The 24,462-nt window shown below is 34.5% G+C and overlaps 2 protein-coding genes across 3 annotated transcripts; one reads left to right on the top strand and one right to left on the bottom strand.

The window, feature by feature from the left end:
• Positions 1 to 2,556: 2,556 nt before the first annotated feature.
• Positions 2,557 to 3,576, bottom strand: LOC130052344 (probable inactive tRNA-specific adenosine deaminase-like protein 3). The gene has a single exon (XM_056156914.1). The coding sequence runs from the start codon at positions 3,523 to 3,525 to the stop codon at positions 2,566 to 2,568; it is 960 nt and encodes a 319-aa protein (XP_056012889.1). The 5' UTR covers positions 3,526 to 3,576; the 3' UTR covers positions 2,557 to 2,565.
• A 199-nt stretch (positions 3,577 to 3,775) lies between these two features.
• On the top strand, positions 3,776 to 13,179 carry LOC130052343 (uncharacterized). Of its 2 annotated transcripts, XM_056156912.1 has the most exons (13): positions 3,776 to 3,942; positions 5,511 to 5,710; positions 7,250 to 7,432; positions 8,734 to 8,846; positions 8,985 to 9,143; positions 9,281 to 9,487; positions 9,831 to 9,851; positions 10,429 to 10,493; positions 10,780 to 10,999; positions 11,114 to 11,268; positions 11,532 to 11,667; positions 11,890 to 11,995; positions 12,474 to 13,179. In XM_056156912.1, exons 2-13 carry the CDS (start codon positions 5,532 to 5,534, stop codon positions 12,655 to 12,657), a joined length of 1,728 nt encoding a protein of 575 aa, XP_056012887.1. In that variant the 5' UTR covers positions 3,776 to 3,942; positions 5,511 to 5,531; the 3' UTR covers positions 12,658 to 13,179. The 2 variants fall into 2 exon arrangements, with proteins under 2 accessions (XP_056012887.1, XP_056012888.1); XM_056156913.1 differs by lacking the exon at positions 9,831 to 9,851.
• Positions 13,180 to 24,462: the final 11,283 nt, after the last annotated feature.

Here is a 24,462-nt window from a genome sequence, read left to right as displayed (position 1 = left end):
GGGGGGTTAGCCGATCATATAAATCATGCATATATTATTTTTCGAAAACCTGTAAATAACATTAAAATTGTGGTCTTTTCAACGGTGCAAACGTACTTTTAGTTAGCCTAGTACGCATGTTGACATTTACATGCTTAATTAAGTCGATATAATGGTGATCATTTCTGTGGGACACTCAGACAGATAAAAGACTTTTCGGAAAATATAATTAGCTATGCATTTCCTTTGTTAGTCATCATACATATCCTAAAGCAAAAGTCTAAACACCTCTTCTCATATAATGCGGACACTTTTTCTGAAGAATTTACAAAAAATAAAGTTTTCAGAATACTTTTTTGAACGATAGCTGATGAAAAAATAACATTCATAACATCAAATTTCAAAAATTTAACACTCAACCACAAGTCATTAAAAAATAATGCTCAGTGGAATAGATCTGTCCATTTTTAGTTTGTAATCTACGTTATCTGCAGTTTAGCAAAACATCTTAATTCAATATATTGTCACATTAAAAAAAATTACTTGGTTTTGAGAGTTTACATGTACGAAAGTCTTTGATATACGAATTGTGAAATTAGTAAAGAAAAATTTATATTATCTCTAGAATAATCACACAATTCCTTATTCTATAGAGCAATCGTTTCAGATCAAAGATTTTTCAACTCTATCAATGTTAAGAGAAGGAGCAAATTTTCTGAAATGTTACATATAAATGATGGATCGACTTGTATAGTTATGAAATAAACAAAATATCGCACACTAATCTAAATGAAAGTGTTACGATAGTGATCAAAAAGGAGATAACGTAGATTACAAATCGTCAATATTTCACAATCTTCGTAATTACTGTTAATTTTTAATGTATATGGTGATTATATCAATGGACCTAATACAGTTTTATGGTACTTATATCGTTACTCAATACAGGAGTGACGATCAGATAGTGACCTCTTCATCCCCCCCTACACTTGTTCCGTTCTCGAATATCTATATGTAAAACGTATACGGTACCAATTTTGATGCACCAGATGCGTATTTCGACAAATAATGTCTCTTCAGTGATGCTCAACCGAAATGTTTGAAATCCAAAATAACTATGAAGTTTTGGAGCTAAATACATGTATAGCCAAAAACAGCGTGCCAAAAAAGTGGAGCCAAATTCGTCCAAGGATAAGAGCTATGCACGAGGGAGATAATCCTCAATTTTGAAATGAATTTCTAAATTTTATAACAGCAATTATATATACATCCGTATTTTCAAGCTAGTAACGAAGTACTAAGCTACAGGTATAGAAGTCAATCTGGTATTGGAATGTAGTAATAACGTGTAAAAAAAAAAAAATAATAATTAGGGGGACTCAAGTAAATATTCGAATGTAATTTTTTACTCCATGCCTAATCATAGTTTGATGATTTAAGTCAAAGTGATAACTTTATAATAACAAATAATTGTCAAAAATATTTCCAACACTTAATGATAATCTTATTAATCAGTATTAATTCATCACCCGTGCATTTAAAAACTTGAGTACATTTTATTGAATTCTAGGAACTGCATGTTATCTCCCCTTTGAACAAAATGTGATAGTTATATCAAAAACAAAATAGAGTCCTTCCTATTGGGGAAAAAAATATTGCATTCTTTTTACCCATAGATAATATATGCCAAATTAGAAGAAGGATTCTTTAAAATCACCATACCATATTTTTTCATTACTTAATGATTATGTACCATTGGAGATGAACATGGCCTTTTGTTTTAACAAACCCAAGAATACTATACCAAGTTTAGCTGAAATTGGTCCAATGGCTCTGGAGAAGATTTTTAATAGTTGTTTATGTATTTTTACAATTTTCTTATAATCTTCCCTTGGAGAAGGACATGACCCTTCATTTCAAGAAACTTGAATTCCCTTTATCCAAGGATGCTACACGTCTACATGTATATGCCAAGTTTGGTTCAAATTTTACGTGAATGTATAATAGAGGGCGAAGGGCCGTGAGAGCGGAGTTCTCCCTATAGGTAACATGTATATACATGTTTAAAATGAAAATATAGAAAACTAGTGAAAAATTAAACCATACCTATGGAACTTGAAAATTTTGGTCCTAATGGCGTTGATTCAAATACTATCGCGTGGACATGTATTTCTCCATTTTGAATCTCGTATACCCATGTTCACGTCGTTCTGAGATGTTACATAAAATCCATAAAAGCATGTAAATCTTATTTTCTTAATCATATATAATCACTATTTGATTAATGCGAATTGTACAAAGTTTCCTATGTTTGTGTATTTGCTAAACACCGACGCTGAATATGATGTCACAATGCACTGTTTACAATCAGTTGCATAGCGTTTCCTGCGTTCAATGAATAGGTGGATCAAAAATGTCTAACGTTAGAATACTTTGATTGAGCTCTGTCCTCACACGTTAGGTGCTAATATTTCGGGATATTTTTTCTCCTGTTATGGATCTAGATACTAATGCCAATATTTTTTGCTTCGCCTTCAAACACGGTCACGCCATAAGACATATTAATAAATTGTGTAATACATGTACTTATTTATTTCTTGCTAATTGACATTTGAAAACTTCAAAGTTATGGTTCAATTCTTTTTCTGTGTGAATCTGAAATCGAGAACCAAGCCCTCCATCCTCATGTGGGTCTACGTAGAATACTCTGCCTATTCTGGAATGTACTAATGCCATTGCACACATTACACATGGCTCTCTCGTTACATATAGGTCATACCCTGTACAGAGATATTGAATGTTGCACAGTTCTTGTTTGTTGATTTTTCCAACACATTTATCTGTCTTTCCTCCTTTAGCTTTTTGCTGCTGTTTCGTTGTCATCAGTCCGTCTACTTCATCAGGTTCACCAATGTCCCACATTCCCCCACCTTGACAGTGAGATATTTTATCAATACATAGCATAACAGCATGCTGTAATGGATGATTCAGATGTCTTCTATCACATGAACTCGCTAGAACTTTGTCATTTCTTGGATCTACTATTAGAGCGGCACTGCAAGATTTCTCACTTTCTTGAATTTGAAATAATTCTTGAATATGTCTATCTATTGCATCTAATTCATCTAGTGAAAAGTATGACAAGTTTAGGAGTTTGGTCACTTTTTTATCCTCGTGAAATGTTACTGGCCAATAGAGTTTTGCTTCTTCATACTGCGCCCTCGTCAGCGGTTTCACCTTTGGCACTTTGGTCAAAAAAGGTTTACCAAGGCAGCTATATTTGACATCTGAAAGAATTTCTTTTACATTGAAGATGTTTTTGTCATGACATACTACCACTTGTAGAGGACCTTCTTTGGAATTACACGACCTCACTCTTTTCAAATGTTGTAAGTTTTCTAATGGAAAATCCTCACATAAAGCCTTGACGATAGAGGTAGTTTCTTTTTTCTGTTGAATGACCGATACATAAACATCAGTTAATTCTACAGATTTCTGGTAATCGTAGTGTAGAACGGCTATAGGGTGACCATTTCGAGTTGACATGTCCACAAGTACTGCACTGCATGATCTGGATGAACACCGGATATTTAAAGTATCAAAGTAAAGTAAGTTTAAGATGATAGATTGCCAAATTCCGGCATTTTATGCTGAATAAATGTGTCTGAATATTTGTATCAACATTTTCACTGTTATACCCTTTATGTGTTATTAGCTTATTTAGAAACAAAATATCTGAAACTGCTAATAGGTCCTACCCATTACAATCGAATAAAGAAGAACATCGGGATCGTGATGCCGACAAAATTTGGCCTTCACCTTTTGTCGTCAAGAAACAAGATGTAACTGAAAGTGAAAAGTGGATAAAAAGTTTGAAAATGGCGACGTCGTAAGATTTTTACGCCTTTCTTACCCAACACATGATTCATGAGGCAATAATTTAGCCTTTTTGGGGTGCAAATGGTGAGTTACTCTTCGTGACATTTTCTCATTAATGTCCAAATCATTGCAAGCCAAATGTTCAGTCAGTGATGAGTCAGTGCTTTGAAGATAACTTCTTTTCATTATTGGGGAGAATAGCCTACCATTTTGGTGGCGTGTTGATTTACACAAATAGTGATCCAAGAGACCAAAATGACCATCATAAAATTCAATTATATATGTATTTTATAGGTATTATTGGTTTCTTGCAAGGCTGTTCTAAGCAGAAGAAAATTATCTTGATAGTATCATTTCTTTTTGTCATAACTCTGAGGACACGGCAGCACATTATATTGCATTTGAGAACTTTTACTACAAATACTTGTACATGTATTGTCTGCACTGAAAGTATTGAGGGCTATCAAAACTTTGAAATCACAATTTGTTTGACTACATGTGCAGAAAGATCAGTTCTTAACACATGGCTAGGAGAATCTGTTTCTACTCATTTTATACAATATAAAATACATGCACAATACACTTAATGAAAGAAATTACTTTTATTACTTATAATTTTATTTTTCAAAACGCATTTGATGTATATTGACAACTAATTCAGCGATTGGGATAAGCACACACCCTGTGCCATAGTCGCATTAAATTAAAAAATGACGCATAGAATATCGAAAACACTGCGCCATTGTGGCGCATATCGTTGATATACCTAGTTTGACTTCGTAGATATACGAACTTTTCAACTTTTGAGCTGATCCCCCACTTAATCTATATCGATTAAGTGCTTGAAAAATCTTGATCGCTGTTAATGCTTTTGTAATAGTACGACTTTACATTCTTTTAAGTGCAAGTATGACTTAGATTTCCTCAGTGTCTAATCAAACAGTAAAAAGTTATCTGATTGGTTAATACCCTTAAATTGCAATTTTAATGCGCACAGACTGGAGATGCCATGGAAAAAAATTCTTAAGCCTGACAAAGGGCAATCTTTCTTAAATTTTTGCCTGAATGATAAGCCAGTACTGGCAGTAGACACTGTTGGCACAGAAGGAGACGATAATGCGGAAACGTAAAAAACAGACAATCACAACAAGAATCCTACCTTTCGCAAAACGTAAATTTAACACCAATAATAAAACTAAAGTTACCTATGGTAATACAGTCTGACAGTAATGTTTAGATTATAATTTACTGATCTCTCGGACTCATCATTTTAACATGTCACATAAAAATTTCAATATGGCGCATTCTTTTTAGAAATGTCACATTGACACTAGCTGGTAACGTGCCATTGTCACATTTAGCAATTTGCTTATCCCAATTATTGCTAATTGATGTAAAAGAAATTTAAATATCATAACGACATTTGCAGGAAATCATGTGGCGCAGCCTAACTTTGAACAGTTTATGCAATATTAGAAAAGTTGATAAACACAAACTGAACCAATCAAATTTTATTTTACAAGTGATATTGAATTATTGGTATATATACCATTTATTTTCTACTTCTGCACCTGGAATAAAAGAAAATTGTTAACTAGTTCAGTTATATACATGTATGTACCAAATAAGTCAATTCTTCCTACTATATACAGGGTTTTTGATGTGTGTAGAGGATGACGAAGAACCACTTTGCTGTGCTGGGGTTAAAGGTTGGGGCCAGTGAAGAGGAGATCAGAAAGTCTTACAAGTCCCTGGCCAAAAAGTACCACCCCGACAAAAACAAGGAGTCAGGAGCAGAGGAAAAGTTTAAAGAGATTGCAGCTGCTTACGAGTGTTTGAAGAATCAAGACAGGTCTTGTATACATTCATTTTACTGTATATTTGTTTTATAGATTTTACAATGCCAGATACTTTTATTGATGAATATATACTGTGAAAGTGGTTATTCTCATGTGGGGGAAGTTTACACTGATTACGCAGTCGCGTAATAAGCTCGTAAATTTTCCCCACACGCATAGTTATATTTGTTTGACATCATATTCAGTTACCATGTATTTTTCCTCCAAGCGTAATGTTGACATGGGAAAATGTGTACATTATCCCCAGCGTAAATAACCACTTTTACAGTATGCTATATTACTACAGTAACTTCATCCAAAGAGTCGGAGCAAATTGAGTTGACAGATATTGTACAGATAATTAATTTATATCAAATGAGATGCCTGTCAACAAGAAGTGATGCTGATATACAACTCTTCTGATTCAGTTACTGTAATAATGATAAATTTATTTCCTGCCTCATCTGAATTTTTAAATACATGTTAACTTTATATGTTTATTTGTTTATTCCTAATTAACAAAAAGACAAACTTACAGTGAAATTATATTTTGTGTATACAGTTTTGTTAGTGACACAGTCAATCACTTTCCACAAAAACGTATGTTGATGCATTGTGACATCATCAATTTCAGATAGACCTGATCTGGATTCAGGTCTCCACAGTGTGATGATCCAGAAAGTCGAATCACACGCTGTGAATTTTATATTATCAAAACATTATTTTTTTGTGAATATAATCTTTAAGTCATGAGTTTTCAATAAATCTGCAGGTTTAAAGGTTCTGTGGAATCATTAAATTTTGTGGGGGCTTAATTTTCATGGATTGTGTGGGTACTCCTATCCCATTAATGAAATGCTCAATGTATTTACTGTTTCAATGTACTAAAACCAAACCCCTGAAATTATATCCAAATAGAACTACAAAATCTAGACAATCTAGACAATCCACAAAAATTTGCCCTAACAAATATAATTGATTTCACAGTACTTGTATTTTATACATTCTGTATATGTTGTGTAACTCACTAAATAATTGTTCTTGATATAAAAAGTCGGATTTCTTGATATCAAACATTCCTCATATTTGCTAATATCAATTTATTCATGTATTTTACAAATCATAGAGGATGGAAATTATTAATTATATTTGTTTGAAATCTACACATACAATGTACATGTATTTACAGCATAAATGTGAAACTTGTTCTTGATTTAACATTGTTAGTTATAGCATTTTCTGAAAAAGGAAAACTCTTGTTCAAATCTTGAGTACTGGTAAATGATGTCAATCATATCTTTTGGTGCATCAAGATATTCAAGATAATATAGTTGAGAGTTCTCTCTGATTAAAGGATAACTTAAGCAGCCTTAATACTACTGATATCTATCCATCTGTAAGAATCAAAGTATGATCAATGCTACATTTTCCCAATATCCAGCAGTGAAAAAAAAGACTCTTTAAAATTGTGAGGTTTTGATTGAATTTTATGGCTACATGGCACTTGTACGACATAGTTCAAGTCTGCATAAATTACATGTACATGTTTGTAGACGAGAGATCTTAGAAAGAGATTTGAATAGATCGAAAGAACAGAAATCTACAAAAGTACCTCCTGGTGGATTTTCAACCAAAGAAGACAAGTCCAACAAAGATGACTCAGCATATTCCAATAAATACAAGGGAACCAGATTCAAGACCCGTTTTGACTTCAGTGAACCAAATGACTTTTCATGGTAATTATGATCTTGTTGTATGAATAAGCATTACTGTATAAAGCAGCCAATATCATCCACTAGTGATTGCTTTCAAGTTCAAGTTCATTTATTTTCACTCACACCATCCTTCACAACATGTAGAATATCTTCAAGATTTGACATATGTTTTGCAGTAGACATGATGTTTACACATTGACAGAAAAAGGATAATTTATCATATAACACAAATACTCCTGATAGAATTATTCCCCATACAGTACCAACCAGACCCAACCTGACACCCAAGCAGTCCCAGAAAGCAGTCCTTGGGACTGCTCTCTCAAAAAGTGGGACTGCTCTAGAAAGCAGTCCCAGCAGTCCCCGGGACTGCTTTCTGGAACTGCTTAGTTCAGCCAAGCGTGAATGAATCCCGTGATGTTATGATTGACAAGAAAGCCTTAACCACTGTGTATTCAGAATATACACAAATCACTTCAGTAGTTTTTTCACTGCTTACCGATGCATTTTCACTAGAGAACTTGAGAAAATAATGGATGGAAATAGAATAACAAGAATATCTCCCTACATTCGGCGGCAGATAATTTTGATGAAAGATTATGGACTGAATAATTCCCAAATATGCGAATCCATAAAAAAACTAAATGTTGTAGTGAAATTAAACAATTTTACAATGCTGGCAATAAGTAACCCATATCTAACCAATCATTTACAAATAAAAAATATGTGTACACGTAAGTGGAAAGCAGTTTTTGCTAATTTAATATAGACGATAAGTGAATAAATCATTTAAGTGGCTTTATTATAGGATTAAACATTCTTTTTGAAGAATTTATCGATGTGTAAACTCCGGACATTTTACTCACAAACTGAATAAAAGTGCGAAGCACTTTTATGTTAAGTTTGTGAGTAAAATGGCCGGAGTTTACACATCGATAAATTCTTCAAAAAGAATGTTTGATTCTTATAATTCCAATTCATTCACTTCATTAACAATTGCAAAAATTTTAATAGTTTCCCCGCACTATGTTATTTGTTTTCAGGCGTGTATGAATACATCGCATTTTCGGATTTATTGATGTGTAAACTTTTGTTCAGTTTTATTTTTGTCCAATCAAAACACTTGTAATAAATAACATTGGAATTATACACATTTATTTTAATAACCCAGTCAAGAAATAAATATTATTATGCTACATAATTTTCAGAACCCAAGATACACTTCACATGTATGAAATATTAAACAAAAATAATGAATAACAACAAAATTGCCTGATAGAACATGGAAATAGGAATGAGTAATTCGACATTAACTATTCTAGGTCCCACACAGAGACAAAAGAAACAAAAGGAAGGAAGAAGACACAAACCCACAAGCCTCGGCGGAAACCATGGAACCAGAACTGGAATGAAGCAGACGAAGACTTCTCTCCAGGTTCCTCAAAAATCTTCTTCTGATTCTGCAATGTTATATTACACTCTGATACTGGTGACCTAATCATATACTAGATATTGGGCCTGATGTAGACATAATGTGCCTATGAATGTCTGTATACAATGATATCTTTTGTAGGGTTTGGTGATGATGACAGTGGTTCATTTTCGTTTGCCTTCAAGACATTTGTAGACGACTTGGACTCTCATTTCTCCATGTATTTCACCTCATCTGCTCCGTTTGAGTTTTCTGCGTTCTATGGAAATAAAGATGATCCATTTGCACAATTCTTCTCCAGTAAGAGTGAATACTGTTGTCCAGTGACATGAATGCACTTATTAATGATTATGACATGAATTTTTGTGTTTTCTGTATAGGTTCTGGTAACACAATCATTAATGATTATGACATGAATTTTTGTGTTTTCTGTATAGGTTCTGATAATACAGGTGAATACTCCAAAAAGAAAGAGAAGAACAGAAAGCGAAATGTTGCAGATGAGTATGGATTTGATGAAGGCATTAATGAAGAATATTTGTTTTCTCCTCGGCAAGGAAAGTCCCAGATGTACGATGGTTTGTCAGACACGGATGATGAGCCAACTTTCAGGTTTAGCATGTCGGAGTCCGAATCCGATCCAGGTGAATACTCGAGACATTGTTTACTAATTGTTTGTATGAGCACTGTTGGATAATGTTTAAACAAGATTTTACTTATAAAAAAAATGATACTTCTTACTTAAAAAGTCCAGCACACACATATTGAGGTGGGGTTGGGGATTATTTTTGCTGCTTTTAACTATCTAAAGAGGAGTTATGTCTCTTGGAACAGCCAAATTGACTGGTGAACATTTGAAATAAATATTACATATATCTGGGACACAATGAGAAAATTCCATTTTAGAATTAATGAAAAGTATGAGGATAATTCAAAGACTGGTTTAAGACAGTTACTTTGTTAGCAAAACTAAGCTTTCTCATTCAGGGTTTGGCTTTTACAAGTTTGGTAAGTTTAAATGTATCTAACTACAGATTATCTATAAAGTGCATGAATATAAGGGGCATGCTGATTTTACATCATACTCAGAACTTGCGGTGAAATTCCTCAATTTTTTTTTAATGAAAAATGTGGTAATTTGTGACTGAAATGATTGCTTACTCTCTTTTTTTGAATGGTTGTTTGAAAGTTAGATTGCAAATTCTTAAGTGCAAAAAATGCATGACATATTTGAGCATGTATATTCAAAAAGAAAGTAAAATTTCATATTTTGTAAAATGTTGGTGATGTGTTATCATTCTGTATTGTACATTACTAACTGAAGATGTTATCATGATAATATCAAGAGTTTTCTCCCTTATTTTTAACCTGCATTGGCCATTAGAACATGCATAGTTAAGCAGATATGACAATAAAAAAGAAATTGAATAGAGCTACCTGGTACTCAAAATACATGTACAGCTGTACTTGAAATTATGAAATAAGAATATACAATACATACAGTATATACAATATGAATCCATGCATTTTGTCCAGAAAACATTGTAACTTACTGCATTAATGATTGTGCTTTTATTTACTACAGATGACTATGAGGAGACCAGATTTAAGTGCTCTTTTTGTGGGAAGATGTTGAAGATTGATACTTTGGTAAGTGTGAGGACTTATGAAATATAAGTATCTCAAGAAGGGATCAGAGTGGCAGAAACTACTAATATAAATACTTCACACTTTTAAAATAGATTAGTATCTCTGTTTGACCCTGTTGAATTACATGAACAATTCTAAAGTTTGTATGTAGACGTATATTCAGATTTATTGGTAGTATTGGTGATATTTTAACTCCTCTGAGACTGATGTAAATTGCCACATTTTCATTTGTTTATAGGAATACTTATAATTTTAAATTTATGCTATGATATTTATTCATTTGTAGAAAACTCATGAACCTGCCTGTGGACGCCGGCGCAAGAAAGAAGTGAACATTGACAGTGATGATGAGTACTTTGATGCTAATGGTTACTCATCGAAGTTTGGCCCGTCCAAAGTACCTGGGGATTGGAGAGGCACCCACGAAGAACTCCTTAGACACATCCGTCGACAACGCAGAGCTTCCAAGTCCAAGAAACGAGAAGAGGAACTTAAAAGTGATCTGGGTATACCATACAAATTCTATGAATAAAGCACCTGTTTGTGATGGGTAGAAATAGAAATTTCTTTTTTAATATTATCATTAGAAAAATAATAGGTAATGGATGATTCAATTTCAGAAACGGTAGTGTGTAAATGGTGTGGAAGATCTTTCAGTAGGAAGGCTGCAGAACGTCACGTACCTTTCTGTGAGAAATGGACAAAAGATCACGGCCGACCTCAGAGTCCTACGTTTATGTACAACACTAAAAGCAAGGCAGACCGAGCTAGAGAGGTCAGTATTGTGAAGTCTGTTAGTATCAAGCTGTCGAGCTGGTGTACTTTTGTTATTGTAAACTTGTTAATATCTCTTGTTCACACCAGAGATACAGTTGTCCTATATATGCCTACATTAATTTTCGGTATGATTCTCAATAAAGTGATGTGACATACTCATACTGTTCTACATCATAAATATTTAAAAAGTCAAAGTTTTAAAAAAGTTATCTAATATAAACAATAAAACACAGACTAATAAGGTTTGGCTTCTTTTATCAGTATTCAAAGAAAATTCCCAAACCCAGAAGGCAAAAAACACCTCATGAAGAAAAGGAAAACGAGTCGCCTCCTACCACCACCAGGAGCCGACCCACCAGCTTCCCTGACCTGAATGACACCAGGCCAAGTACAAAAGGTCAGGCCTTAAGTTTATAGAAGCATCCATCAATACGAAGTATGCATGTTAATATAAAATAGATTGAGGGTCTAGGTTAAATTCATATGAAATCACATTGATTAATGTCTAATATGTCAGTATATTTAAGTGGTCTGTTTGAAATCTGATAGAAATGCTGTATGTGTCCTAAAAATTATATTATTAAAACAATATCAGTGCATTATTCCATTTTGTTTACAGAGAAACCTTTCCCAACATCTAGCACAGGGCTACATGCCTCCACTCCTCGGTCTACTTACACCCCAAGATCCACAAGTCAGACTCCAAAATTCAAATCAGACTCTGAGTAAGTCATCTACAGGATTGCATAATGAGGGAAAACCTCAATAATGGTGATCAGAAAACTCATGATTCTGATTTTTGTAAGCTGTTGTTTCAAATTAGTTTACTTGGAAAATTGCAGTTTGAGTTAGACTGTATACCGCCTTATTTTTGTTACTCTTTAATTTTCACTACAGACTAAAAATGACAGTGAATTTACTAGTAAACTATCCATGACATATAATAGAATGGACATAAAAACCGTGAATATAAAACTGTATAAGAACGGTTTTAGACAAAGAAACTTTAAAAATAAGCAGAAGCAAATGCAGGAACGACATGCGTTGTATGAGTATTATATTTATCTTTTCATAAATTGGATGTTTTGAGGTAGTATTTTATGTAGGTATTCTTTTTTTTTGAAAAAAAAAAGGAGGTGTAAACAAGTGAAGATCCTTTGAAGTTTTTGATACAGTTTTGTCAAATGGATATTTTCTTTTTAGAGCCAGACAGGGAACTACCACTGGAGCCTACTTTGGAGTGTCTGGTTCTCGATTTGGTGGCAGCAGTACAAAGTATGGAGGAGGGCTTAAAGGATCCGCAGTTCATGGAACAGGGTACAAAGGGTCAAATACAAAGGGGACAGGAATCTATCACAAACCAACCACTGTGAAGTTTGCTACTTAGGTTTGGAATTTCTCCTGTATTTTTACCAGTGATATTACTTGTATCAATACTTGTTGTTTCATTCTTCAGTTTGACTTTGATTCTTCAGTTTGACAAACTTGCAAACATATTGATGAAGAAAAATTAATAAACAGAAGAGGAATATATATGAAAAACTGCCATATGGATGGTTAGTTATTGTTAGTAGGTCAGTTCCTCAGATGAAGGTTTTTTTATGAATACATGTACATGAGATTGAATGCCAGACCTTTTTTCCACAAAGATATTTGTAATTTTTCACAGATTAATCAAACATGAATCTGTGTGTCAAGTACTTGCCTATTTTGCTGTTTAAAAAAATCACAGTGTGTTTTAATTTGTGGTCACTGCATGTTTTTATGTCTTTAAGAATGTGACTGAAGATATATACATTCATCGGGTGAATTTTTCTTTGTATAATTGCCACATGATATACAAATTGTTTGCCTTGAAAAGTAATATTTTATCTCCAAATTATACTTTTGTATACATATAGACAGAAAATATTTTAGAATTAGAAGTGCAATAATTCTCATTAGATATTGTTAACGTACTTAATTTGGTGCGGTTAAATTTAGTGCATTTTAAAATGCACAACTACATTTATTACAGTAAATGTGTATGAAATATTTAATCATTGCTTTAACATTTTTAATTGGCAAGAAGTCTTTTCTGCTAAAGAAGTAAAAGTAGAAATTTCTTATGCATTTATTTTTTTATGAGTTCTTTGTTATACGGCTTGTGAATTGTATGAAATAGTAGAATTTTTCTTTATTGATAATATATATTGATAAAAAGTTACTATGAACTAGGAGAAATAAACAGATCACTAACATAGGAGAATGTATGAGTAATCTACTCATGCAGTCACATGATGTGTGGATGATCTGATCCCATGGGATATCCACTCATGAGAATCTTCCATGATTTTAACCTTATAGTGTTGGTCTCCACTTTTGACTTTATCGAAAGTAACTATATTAATATCTGGGCCTGTGAAGTGATTGTGCAGATTGGTGATGTTCTTGTAAATAGAATTAACACATGTACATAGAATTTAATATGTAGTCACATATTTACAGTGCACATAAGTTAGCAGAGCAAGATAAGTGCTAAAATAAGACTGCTGCTAAAATAAGTTTATTTACAGTAATTTCAAGTTGTATATTACACATAGGTCTTGTTGATGTAGTCATCCATTGATTCAATTGTTATACATCACGAATACTACCACCAATATTTGACTCTTTCAGTTTCTCAGTTTGCCAGTATTTTTATTTATTATATACCCATCAATGTATCGTTCTTTGATACTGTGGATTTCACAGCATGTGATCCGGTTTTCCGGATCACCACCCTATGGTTTTCTGATTCCGTATCAGTATCCTCTGAAACTGATAACGTCACAATGATGTCACAATGCATCAACGCAACGTTTTTTCTTTAAAATATTGGCCACGTCACAAACAAAGCTGCATACACAAAACATAATTTCACTGTATGTCTGTATTTTTGATAATTTGGATTACATTTAGTATCATATAAATGTGGATTTAAAATGCATAGGGGGTATATAATAAATTTATCATTACTACAGTAACTTGATCCGAAGAGATGGATAAGACTGCTGCTAAAATAAGTTTATTTACAGTAATTTCAAGTTGTATATTACACATAGGTCTTGTTGATGTAGTCATCCATTGATTCAATCTTTATACATCACGAATACTACCACCAATATTTGACTCTTTCAGTTTCTCAGTTTGCCAGTATTTTTATTTATACTTATTCTTGAAACTTGTTTGTCTTTGAAATATATATGTATGTGTGTGTATAAATTTGTTTGTGCAGAGGCATTTAACATGTACTTGTTGGAGGCGAATAGTCAGTTACCTCAGTATTGCTTGTATTCTGTAAACATCATGAATTGAATACCTGTATATATCATGGGGTTGTTTAGTTTGTATTCATATCAATTTTAAGATATATACTACTAAGGCATCATTACAATTCTGTTTCTTTCAGATCTAATTTTTCCATTACAGTGTAGTACTGATATCAGACACTCTGAACTCCTGTATATACCCATTATATTGATTAGCAAGTTACCGAGGCAAGGGGCTAATTTAGAATATTAACCTTGAATATATTTTTTAAATGGTGGTTAGAGTGCTCATTTTGCAACTACCAGGAGGTCCCGGGTTCAATTCCTGATTCTTGTGGCCATGTCAGACCTAAGACATTAACAGAGGAAGGAACTTCACCAAGCCCCGGCATTAGATCTGGTGATGTAACTGTGTCAGTGGAAAACTCTCAAGTGGGACATAAAACAACAAACTTGTAAACAACCCTCCCTCCCAGTAGCCTGCTGTATACTTTACCCCTACTCCCGGTAGCCTGCTGTATGGTTTACCCCCACCCCCGGTAGCCTGCTATATAGTTTACCCCCACCCCCCGGTAGCCTGCTGTATGGTTTACCCCCACCCCCGGTAGCCTGCTGTATAGTTTACCCCCACCCCTCGGTAGCCTGCTGTATAGTTTACCCCTACTCCCGGTAGCCTGCTGTATGGTTTACCCCCACCCCCGGTAGCCTGCTATATAGTTTACCCCCACCCCCCAGTAGCCTGCTGTATAGTTTACCCCCACCCCTGGTAGCATGCTGTATAGTTTACCCCCACTCCCAGTAACCTGCTGTATGGTTTATACCTACTCCCAGTAGCCTGATTTATGGTTTACCCCCACCCCCGGTAGCCTGATTTATGGTTTACCCCCACCCCCCGGTAGCCTGCTGTATAGTTTACCCCCACCCCCCGGTAGCCTGCTGTATAGTTTACCCCCACCCCCGGTAACCTGCTGTATGGTTTACCCCCCCCCCCCCCCCCCCCCCCCCCCCCCCCCCGGTAGCCTGCTGTATAGTTTACCCCCAACCCCGGTAACCTGCCGTATGGTTTACCCCCAACCCCCGGTAGCCTGATTTATGGTTTACCCCCACCCCCCAGTAGCCTGATTTATGGTTTACCCCCACCCCTGTTAGCCTACTGTATAGTTTACCCCCATCCCCCGGTAGCCTGATTTATGGTTTACCCCCATCCCCAGTAGCATGCTGTATGGTTTACTCCCACCCCCGGTAGCCTGCTGTATGGTTTACCCCCCCCCCCCCCCCCCCCCCCAGGTAGCTTGATTTATGGTTTATCCCCACCCCCCGTAGCCTGCTATATGGGTTAAAAGTGATAACTGTATGTGTATGTGGTTTAATTTTTCTTTGATAACGAATAATCTAATTATTGAATTGCTGTAAAGCAGGTAAACTTATTGTATAGGAGAATATTATATTCACATTCTTTGAATTGTTAGAGGTAGATGGTAATGATTTTATTCCACTGTTCATTCAAATTTGGTTTTTTAGTGGATTTCAATAATTGTAACATATGAGATTGTAATTGCACAGTCAATATGAAATCTGTTAAGTCAATATATACTAAGATCCATAGCGATGAACATATATAAAATATGCTAATGATTAAAAGTAAAAATGTGGATAGGTAGTATTATACAGTTAATGAGCAGAGTACGCCAAAACAAAGCTTGAAATGCTCAAATTGTCATTTGCTTGTAATTACTTTTTAGTTTATGCAAGAACATGGCTAATTATTTGGTAGAAATAATCAATAGGATAGTTTTCCTTTGAAAATTTTATTTATTTCATTCTTAACCTTTCTTACACCTCAAGGCAACCGAATATATTGCTACCTCATCAGTATTTGTATTAAAAAAAAAAAATTGCATGAACCCTTTTATCAGTGACAGTCTTGTTTCTTGGGATTGTTGTAGTTTTAGTGTTCTTTGTTTCTACGTTTGCAAATATACATGTATTTAAAGGAAAAACTTGTTAACTGATTATAATGAGAGAGGAATTAATATAAGTGCACATGCACTTGTTTTCCAATATGTATTTAATCATGTTCTTGTTTCTTTGAAATAAATACAGTTTTAAACTTACTAAAGGAAAAGGGGGGAAAAAGAGACAAAATGTTTACATGTGCCAAGTATCTTGTTTGAATGTATGCATAATTTTGTATTCTAAATACACCTGTGATACAAATTTTACTATTGTATTTCTCATCCGTCCATCCTATTGGTAATGTAGCAGTATCAGTTTACCTTTAATTAAGAAATTATTTAAATGCATGTTTCAGTTTATCAAAACTGTGATGATTTATTCAATTTGCACGAGTGGTTTTGTTATGGAAACCCATTGTTTATTACAATAAATAGGATAGTTTCTCCATTTTTCTTGTTTTCTTCTGTGGCGAATGATGGATAAACAATTAGATATAGATAGATAGATAGATATATCAGTAAATTTGCCAAATCTTGCAGAGCACAGTTGCCATTGTTCACAAGGATTTGAAGTTGAACCGTTATTTTATAGAAAATGCAGCAAAATGCATGTAGTTACGATATGTTCGGAATAACATCGGTAATAGTGGCGCATTTGTTACTGGCATGTCAGGTGCAAACATGTGTAAGCTTTTGTATGATGAAATACCATTTGAATGACAGCCAGTAATATTTTAGTTAATAAAATTCGTTTTAGCTGGACTTAGTCAAAGGCTGGTTTATAGTTCACAAACAAGCATCAAAAGCCCCGTCCGTATAGACCTGACCACTCTCTCCCCGGGAGCTTTACCCTGTCATCATTTCTCTCCGCCAGACTCCGAACGTGTCCAATCAATTCTCCTTCATTAAGGACTACACTAGGCCCTCTGTTTCATCTTAAAACGGAGTGTAAAATTAACAGAATGTGTTAATTACTGCTAGGGGGATTCATACAGTTTCGAAAACGACCCCTGTGTTTTGGAATATTAATAAGCATATTTCATTAATTGCAATAAGTGATGCATGAACATGTATTTATTTATCTGTCATATTGCCCCCTCCCTGCCAATAGCCTATTCTTATTTTCGTGACAGTAAGTGAAAGAGAAGATAAGATAGATAACAAAAAATAAACCAGTATTGTAATCGCACATGTTTTCTGGTTGTCAGTTTCCGAGTATCGATAACGGTTGGTCTCCGGCTCCGTTAGTGCTGCGGGCCCAACCGATACACGAAAAAAATTAATAGATACCCCAGCGATCGAGTGTCACTTTACAATATGTTGATAGATAAGAAAAGAAGAACTTTACAAATATAGCTTACAAAAATGTCGGTGTTTCTTTTGACTTATCATCACAGATACAAATTGAAAAGATTTTTGTTGTTGAATTTTTTAAATTATTAGAGGATTTAAGAATCTGGAATGCATGGATCAAAAGATGATGAACGCTTTAACCACATAGTTGTCTTCGATGATTTTCTTTTCTCTTTGATAGACACCAAAGAAATAACAATCTACTTGTGATTTAATGAATCATATCAGAGCGTGTCTTAAGAGATATGTCACTTAATTGACCCAATCTATCCCAAACATCATCCTATCGTGAATAAACGTGTTTTATTATTCTTATCTTAGTCCATAGTTTCCCCGTTATCTACAAAAACACAGTGGAAAGAATTTAAATCTGTTTCAAAATATAATACCAAGATTTATGGAGGTACCCTAACAATAAGCGACTGTGTGTTCAATTATTTTTACTGCAGGACATGATCAGATGTTGAGACCATTAAATAATGGCATTACTAAACCTTGTGTATTCAGTTCGGGGGATAATGATTGTAAATCCCCGCCAAAAATCGGATTAAGAGAAAATGACGAATTTGGGATTCGACCTCGGTGGCCGAACAACAGGTCTATATAGATGCTTAAAATGTCTTGATAACAGGTTTAAAAAATCTCTTTTTGATCACTCAAACAATAGAATCCCTACAATATATGTACTGTTGAAATAGAAATATCGATTGCGTCTGATCGCTGCATTGTAATCGGATAGTTTCTGTGTTTATGGTGAGAAAAACGCCCATAAGGTGTCCGCCCCTTTTCGCAAGACTGTGTCTCTCCAAAGAACTTGAAAAAGGCACCGAAAATCGATTACTAGAGAGTTTTCGCACATAATTAAGAGAATTTTGGTAGAATGGCCTTATCAGGAGTTGTTCAGGCTGACGATTCGATGAAATATCCCAAATTTTCAAGAAGAAAAGAAAATCGCCAATTTGTTAATATGAAACCTTCTCGTTGTTGATTTCAAAAACACATTTAATTCATGATGAAATATACACATTGGTGGATAAGTACATACGAAATAGTGGTTCGTGTATATTGTAGTCGCAGATTACACCATTTACATTACATCCTTTACAGGGGTATATTTTGTCTTATGATTACACCTTGATTCCAAATGGATCATTAAAGACGCCTGAAACCAATATCCGGGCTGTGAACGTTTTCTCGCACATGCATTCTTTATCGTTAAAGTTACATGGAATGCCAGACCTTTAAGTTCATTTTACGGTCCGAAAGGTGTTTTCAAGTGTCAATGGTTGTAAGGAAGACATTATCACCCAGGGGCTAGGTGCTGGATCTCCGACCTGCCTATCTTAAACGGAGTGTAGATTTCACATATCGATAGTGTATAGATTTCACAGATCGATAGCAATATTGTTCATCACTTAGCGCACTAATAGATTTATTGGCCCATATTTTGTCAATACGTGAGAAATCTTAATTATTTTATTGACTACTTGGTGTTTTGTTTAAAAAATAAACTTTTAAATGATATCCATTTCTGTTGGAGATATTGCGAAATAAAAACAAAATGTGTGTTCGATGGTTGGCTTGGGGGGGGGGGGGGGGGGTAGAGTATAAAAATGTATATAAATATAAGCTGACACATCGATAACTAGAGTTTTTTGGGGGTTTTTTCTTCTATTTTTATAAAGATTGTTTTTGACTAATGGCACACATGTCTGACAAATAGTTTCCCATAACAATAATATTCAATTGAGATCTTGGTAAGGCTGTTTTAAAACATTTGATTGCTGACTGACTGGACATTGTCCATTTGTTTGACCGCCTGGTCGTACTCAGGATGGGTTTTGCCACACATTACGCCTCTATCTCCTGCTGGGGAGATCATTGTGTACATCACAATGGTGCGGTTTTTATTCTACAGCCCAAATCACTTTCGAAAAATTTCATCCTCAAATCAGTAAGGTTCTGCTTGATTTTCTTTTAATATCGGCCCGTGTGGCGTGTGGTATTTCTTTGTGGGTTTTTGCTGTATGTCAGGAGGATGTCAGGGACTTGTGTCAAATGATTGCGGCATTAACTCGTACGTAACCGAGAGGATCCAGGCTGGTCAGAATTTATGGGGGTCACGCACAATGCTCCGTTTGTTCCCCCTCCCAGCGGGAGATTGGAGTGGGCATAGCTCACGGTGTGGCTGCACAAATCCTCTCGTCAAATAGCCGGGGTATTTTTTGTTATTTTGATGCTTTTACATTTGAGGGTTTAGAATAAAGGCATTATAGAAGAAAAACTATTTCACTCAAGAGATTGTCAAAATGACATATCTACCATGGAGTGGTGATGGTTTTACCTCTGAAGAGCGTTTTGAATTTTTTTTATTGTATGACTAAGTTTGACAAGACTGTGTTATGAACATATGATATCTTGTATATTGTAAAATAATAATAATTAAATGCGTGATAGGACGCCTGTTTGTTTGTGTCAGAAGTTGGACTTATTAACGTCCAACCCCGCGCGCTGCAAGAACTGTATGTCAGGGCCAACTACCCTGCACCAAACTGCATATTGATGAGGTGTCAATAAAAACCATACGTAATCTTTGGAATAATGCGTTTTATGGAATCTGTACAAAGAATATCAAATTTGAATTTGGAATGATAATATTTCGAGTTACATGCAGTTACTGCATTTTAAAAAAAATAATGTTGAAAGGAATTCAAAGAAATAAGGAGGAATTGGAGAGTAAACTTTTTATTTATCCAATCAATTCGGTTTGTGATAATTATTAGAATATTTTTATTCAGCATTTTGTTACTCTGTTATTATTGATACATGTCACCAAAACAAAGAGGCATTAAAAATTGTTCATGTTACAAAAATCCTCTCAAATCAAGGACATGTATGTGCTAATATGAATAATATATTTTGAAAGTTGACGAAAATACTGACCTTGTAAAATGGTTGTTCTTGGTGAATTTTCATTTGAACATATTGTATTGTGCATGTATGGATACATACCAAAACAAAAACAAAAAACTGAATGGCGACCGTTTTTTAAAAAAAAAAAAATTAAAGGTTTTATTTTTTCTTATAAATATGATTCATTGTGCTTTTCTTTCTGACATTCGTTATTTATGCAAGTTATAGAGAAAATTATTTGTGGCTTGAATTTTTTATGCAATACAAACAAGCATGATTATTTGGACATTAAATTTATCAGAAAATGTGTACATGTAGAGTGCCACTTTAATCATCAAAATCATTTACTATAGTTCATTAAAAGTTTGCTTCAAATTTTCATTATACCGATGAAATATGACTTTTTCTGTAAAATTGATAATGGGCCAATAGGTCGCTACCTTGCCATTCATCCGTCACAAATCGAAAGTGCCCCCTACAGTGCGAGCAACAAGTTGAAGAAAACTTGTCTGACCAATCAAAGGGCGGGATTTCGGATGCGGCCTGGTTACGTCACGGGGATAATGAACCACTACTGGACAGTGGTCACGACTTATAATGAAGTAAGTTGGAGATAATTTTCCCTCTGGCTGACCTTTGACGCAGATATAAAAACTCAGTGAAGGAAAACACGACTTGTCAAAACTTTTTCAGTTTGAAAAAGTGACAATTGTAGCATCGGTCAAGAAGTAAAATTCTTTTTAACTTTTCACCCATCCAAACCACTGGTCACTGAGCGAGCTATTCATTGTACCTGTGTGCCAAAATGATGAACAGTTTACCGCATTTTCTTTAAAAGAAAGTGTTTTCTGAGAACTTGGACTGTGCACGGTTATCGGAACCGTCCAATAAGTAAACCTAGGATGGATACTTTTATTTTGATCCCAGACGAGTTCGGACTAGTGCTGACACTTCATCCCAACCCCTCCAACATCCTGGAAATGTCCGTGGCGATTTGGAGCAATGACTTCGTTCCACAGGGAACTTGCTTTTATCCTGACCATGGTAAAGTCCGCATAGAGAAGCTGGAAGTCTATTCCAAACTATCAGCAGATGATGTGAGTGTTTGTATCATCTTTTTAGTTTTTTATCATATATATATATATATATATATATATATATATATATATATACTTTTTTTGTAATATGTATTTGTAAGTTTGAGTATTGGATTTTATTTTTTGACTTTATATATATATATATATATATATATATATATATATAAAGATCGAATTATTTTGCGCAGCTAATAAATAGCTTCATTTAGGCCAAAGTAGTCAAAATCAAATGCTACAACTGACAACTCGTATATTACCAAAGAGGAAAATTTCAATTCTAGAGGGAAGATTAAAGAAGATTATCAATTTGAAGATTGGATTGCTTTGTGCAGTTTGTTAGCTCCATTTAGACCCACACAGTCAAAATTGAAAGTTGCAACTCGTGTATTACCAAACAGACAATTTCTCTTCTAGAAAAGATTATAGATTTGAAGAGCTCCTTATTCTGTGTAGATTTATTAACTTTATCAATGTTCTTCCAGCAATTTATTTTTTACGTTCATAAAACTATGCCATGAATATGATATGTAGGAATAATATAATACATCGATGTGCTTCATAAAATGGTTACTTTTCAAACAGTGTAATCATTGGTCTGGGTAAACAAAACAAAGATTCTGTATTGCTGACAAATTTTTGTTTCTAAATTAAAAAAAATTGGCATTAACTGCCTTAAAGTAGGTTTGATACATTTTCTAATTTTAAAGAAACGAAAATTTGTAGAAAGACAAAACATGCAAGATTCTCATATCCTATCAGTAATCCAAATATTTATGTGTGTACTTGGTAATTCGATCGTTATTCTTATTGATGCAAATGGAATTGAGCCACTGTCAGTCTCTTGCGTGTACGTTAAACATTTCAAATGGTGTAGAATTGTCATAATTCACATTCACGTTACGTACTATTCTCATTTTCCGTGTATGATATTTCACAGAAAAAGATATATCACCCTCTGTGTATATCAGTATACAGAATGTTATCATTTCAGATGTTAACCTTTCTTATCTTCAAAGTTATGAAACGGAAACACAAAAAAGAATAATTCAGATTCTTAGCAAGCACTTATCATAAGTAAGCACATAGTGCAACTCTTTGAAGAATACCCTTGGACGTCCGAAACAAAGTCGTTGTTTATCTCGCGGTGGTGCGTAAAATGTGACGTATGTACGAGAGAATTGCGTGAATGATGCAACATGCACATTTTATCTCTACTCCTAAACATCCTAAGTGTTGTCAAGTAATTACTAATCACATCGGAAGTCATTAAAGGAAATCAGTATCTTTACATGAAAGAACCCCTTCCGATTGGACGATTGGTGGGAGGGTTTCATTTTTTAAAAAAAATCCTTGTATTTATTTTCTCATGTGTGCATGTAGTATTACTTTTTATAAATACGAACATTTAGCAGTTTATTATACTATGATATCGTTATTTTAAATGAACATTTTTTTTTAGAAATTGATTCCGTAAGTCAATTTTTTAAAAGATGATAGTCATCCCTACTGCTCTTAAAATAACTAATTTAATTCAAGTGGACGTGGGAAAGAATTATCAAAATTAACTGTCAGGCAATATTTCATAAAGGAAATTATAAGATTATTTTAGCCAACCGTGTTCATATAAATTAATAGGCTAGTGTTTCATAATGACTAGCTAATAAACAGAACCTTTAATTTTCATTCGATAATACTTGACCCCTGCCTGTAGATGAGCTATAGTAGTGACGACCCTAACAGGTCTGTGGTGCGGACCCTAGTCCTGACATAAATCCTTTGCGCCTTGGTTAAGTGGCTGACGTAACCCAGACTAGGGGACCGCTAAATCCATCGCGTGATCCTCCTAATCTGTGGCTGAATCCCACACCTGACCCCGCGCCAGGGAAGCAGGTTCAAGTGTTCGTTGACAAATATTGTCTTTTAGACGGAAGTTGAAGTCGTTGACATAAATCTGTTTTTATCGCTTTTGCAGCTAGACATTGTTCTCCTAGACTTATTAACTGTTTGCGAAAGTTTTAACACAGTGGCTGTAATACTTGGCATTTGTCCTCAATTTGTGTTTGGCGCGAAAATAGGCTATGGTTTGCTAAAATACATTTTAAGGAGGAATTATTATCGTAGTCAAATTTTATTTACTCGACATGGTAATTCATTTCCCAGTTATAGACCCTCTGCAGCAGAGGTTGTCTCTGGTCCGTTTGGCGGGTGTCAGATTTGTCACCCTTCTATTTGGGTCTACTTTTATATATTTATAAAGCGCTACCTTTGATTTTCAGTACGAAATTCAGCAATTGTATTTCGGACAATTGTCACAACGAACGGAAGTTCCTTTGATCAGATTGAAATTTCATTTTGTAGGGAGATATATCGGACGAGCGACTGTAACAATACATACCCTGTTTATTTGTTGGTTGAGTTTGTTTATATAGTTACTTAATCTGCTATAACACGCGTATCTTGAAGGAATCCACATCTGACGCAAGGTTGGCAACCAAAAAAAAAAAAAAAAAAAAAAGAGAGAGAGCGAGAGATTTGATCTGTTATTTTTATATCCAGGGAGTTTTCTGTTCGTATCATTTTACAT

Source organism: Ostrea edulis, chromosome 2, assembly GCF_947568905.1.
Source record: "Ostrea edulis chromosome 2, xbOstEdul1.1, whole genome shotgun sequence".
Classification (NCBI taxonomy): domain Eukaryota; kingdom Metazoa; phylum Mollusca; class Bivalvia; order Ostreida; family Ostreidae; genus Ostrea; species Ostrea edulis.
The sequence above is the reverse complement of the archived record's forward strand: the minus strand, read 5'-3'. Positions and strand labels throughout refer to the sequence as shown.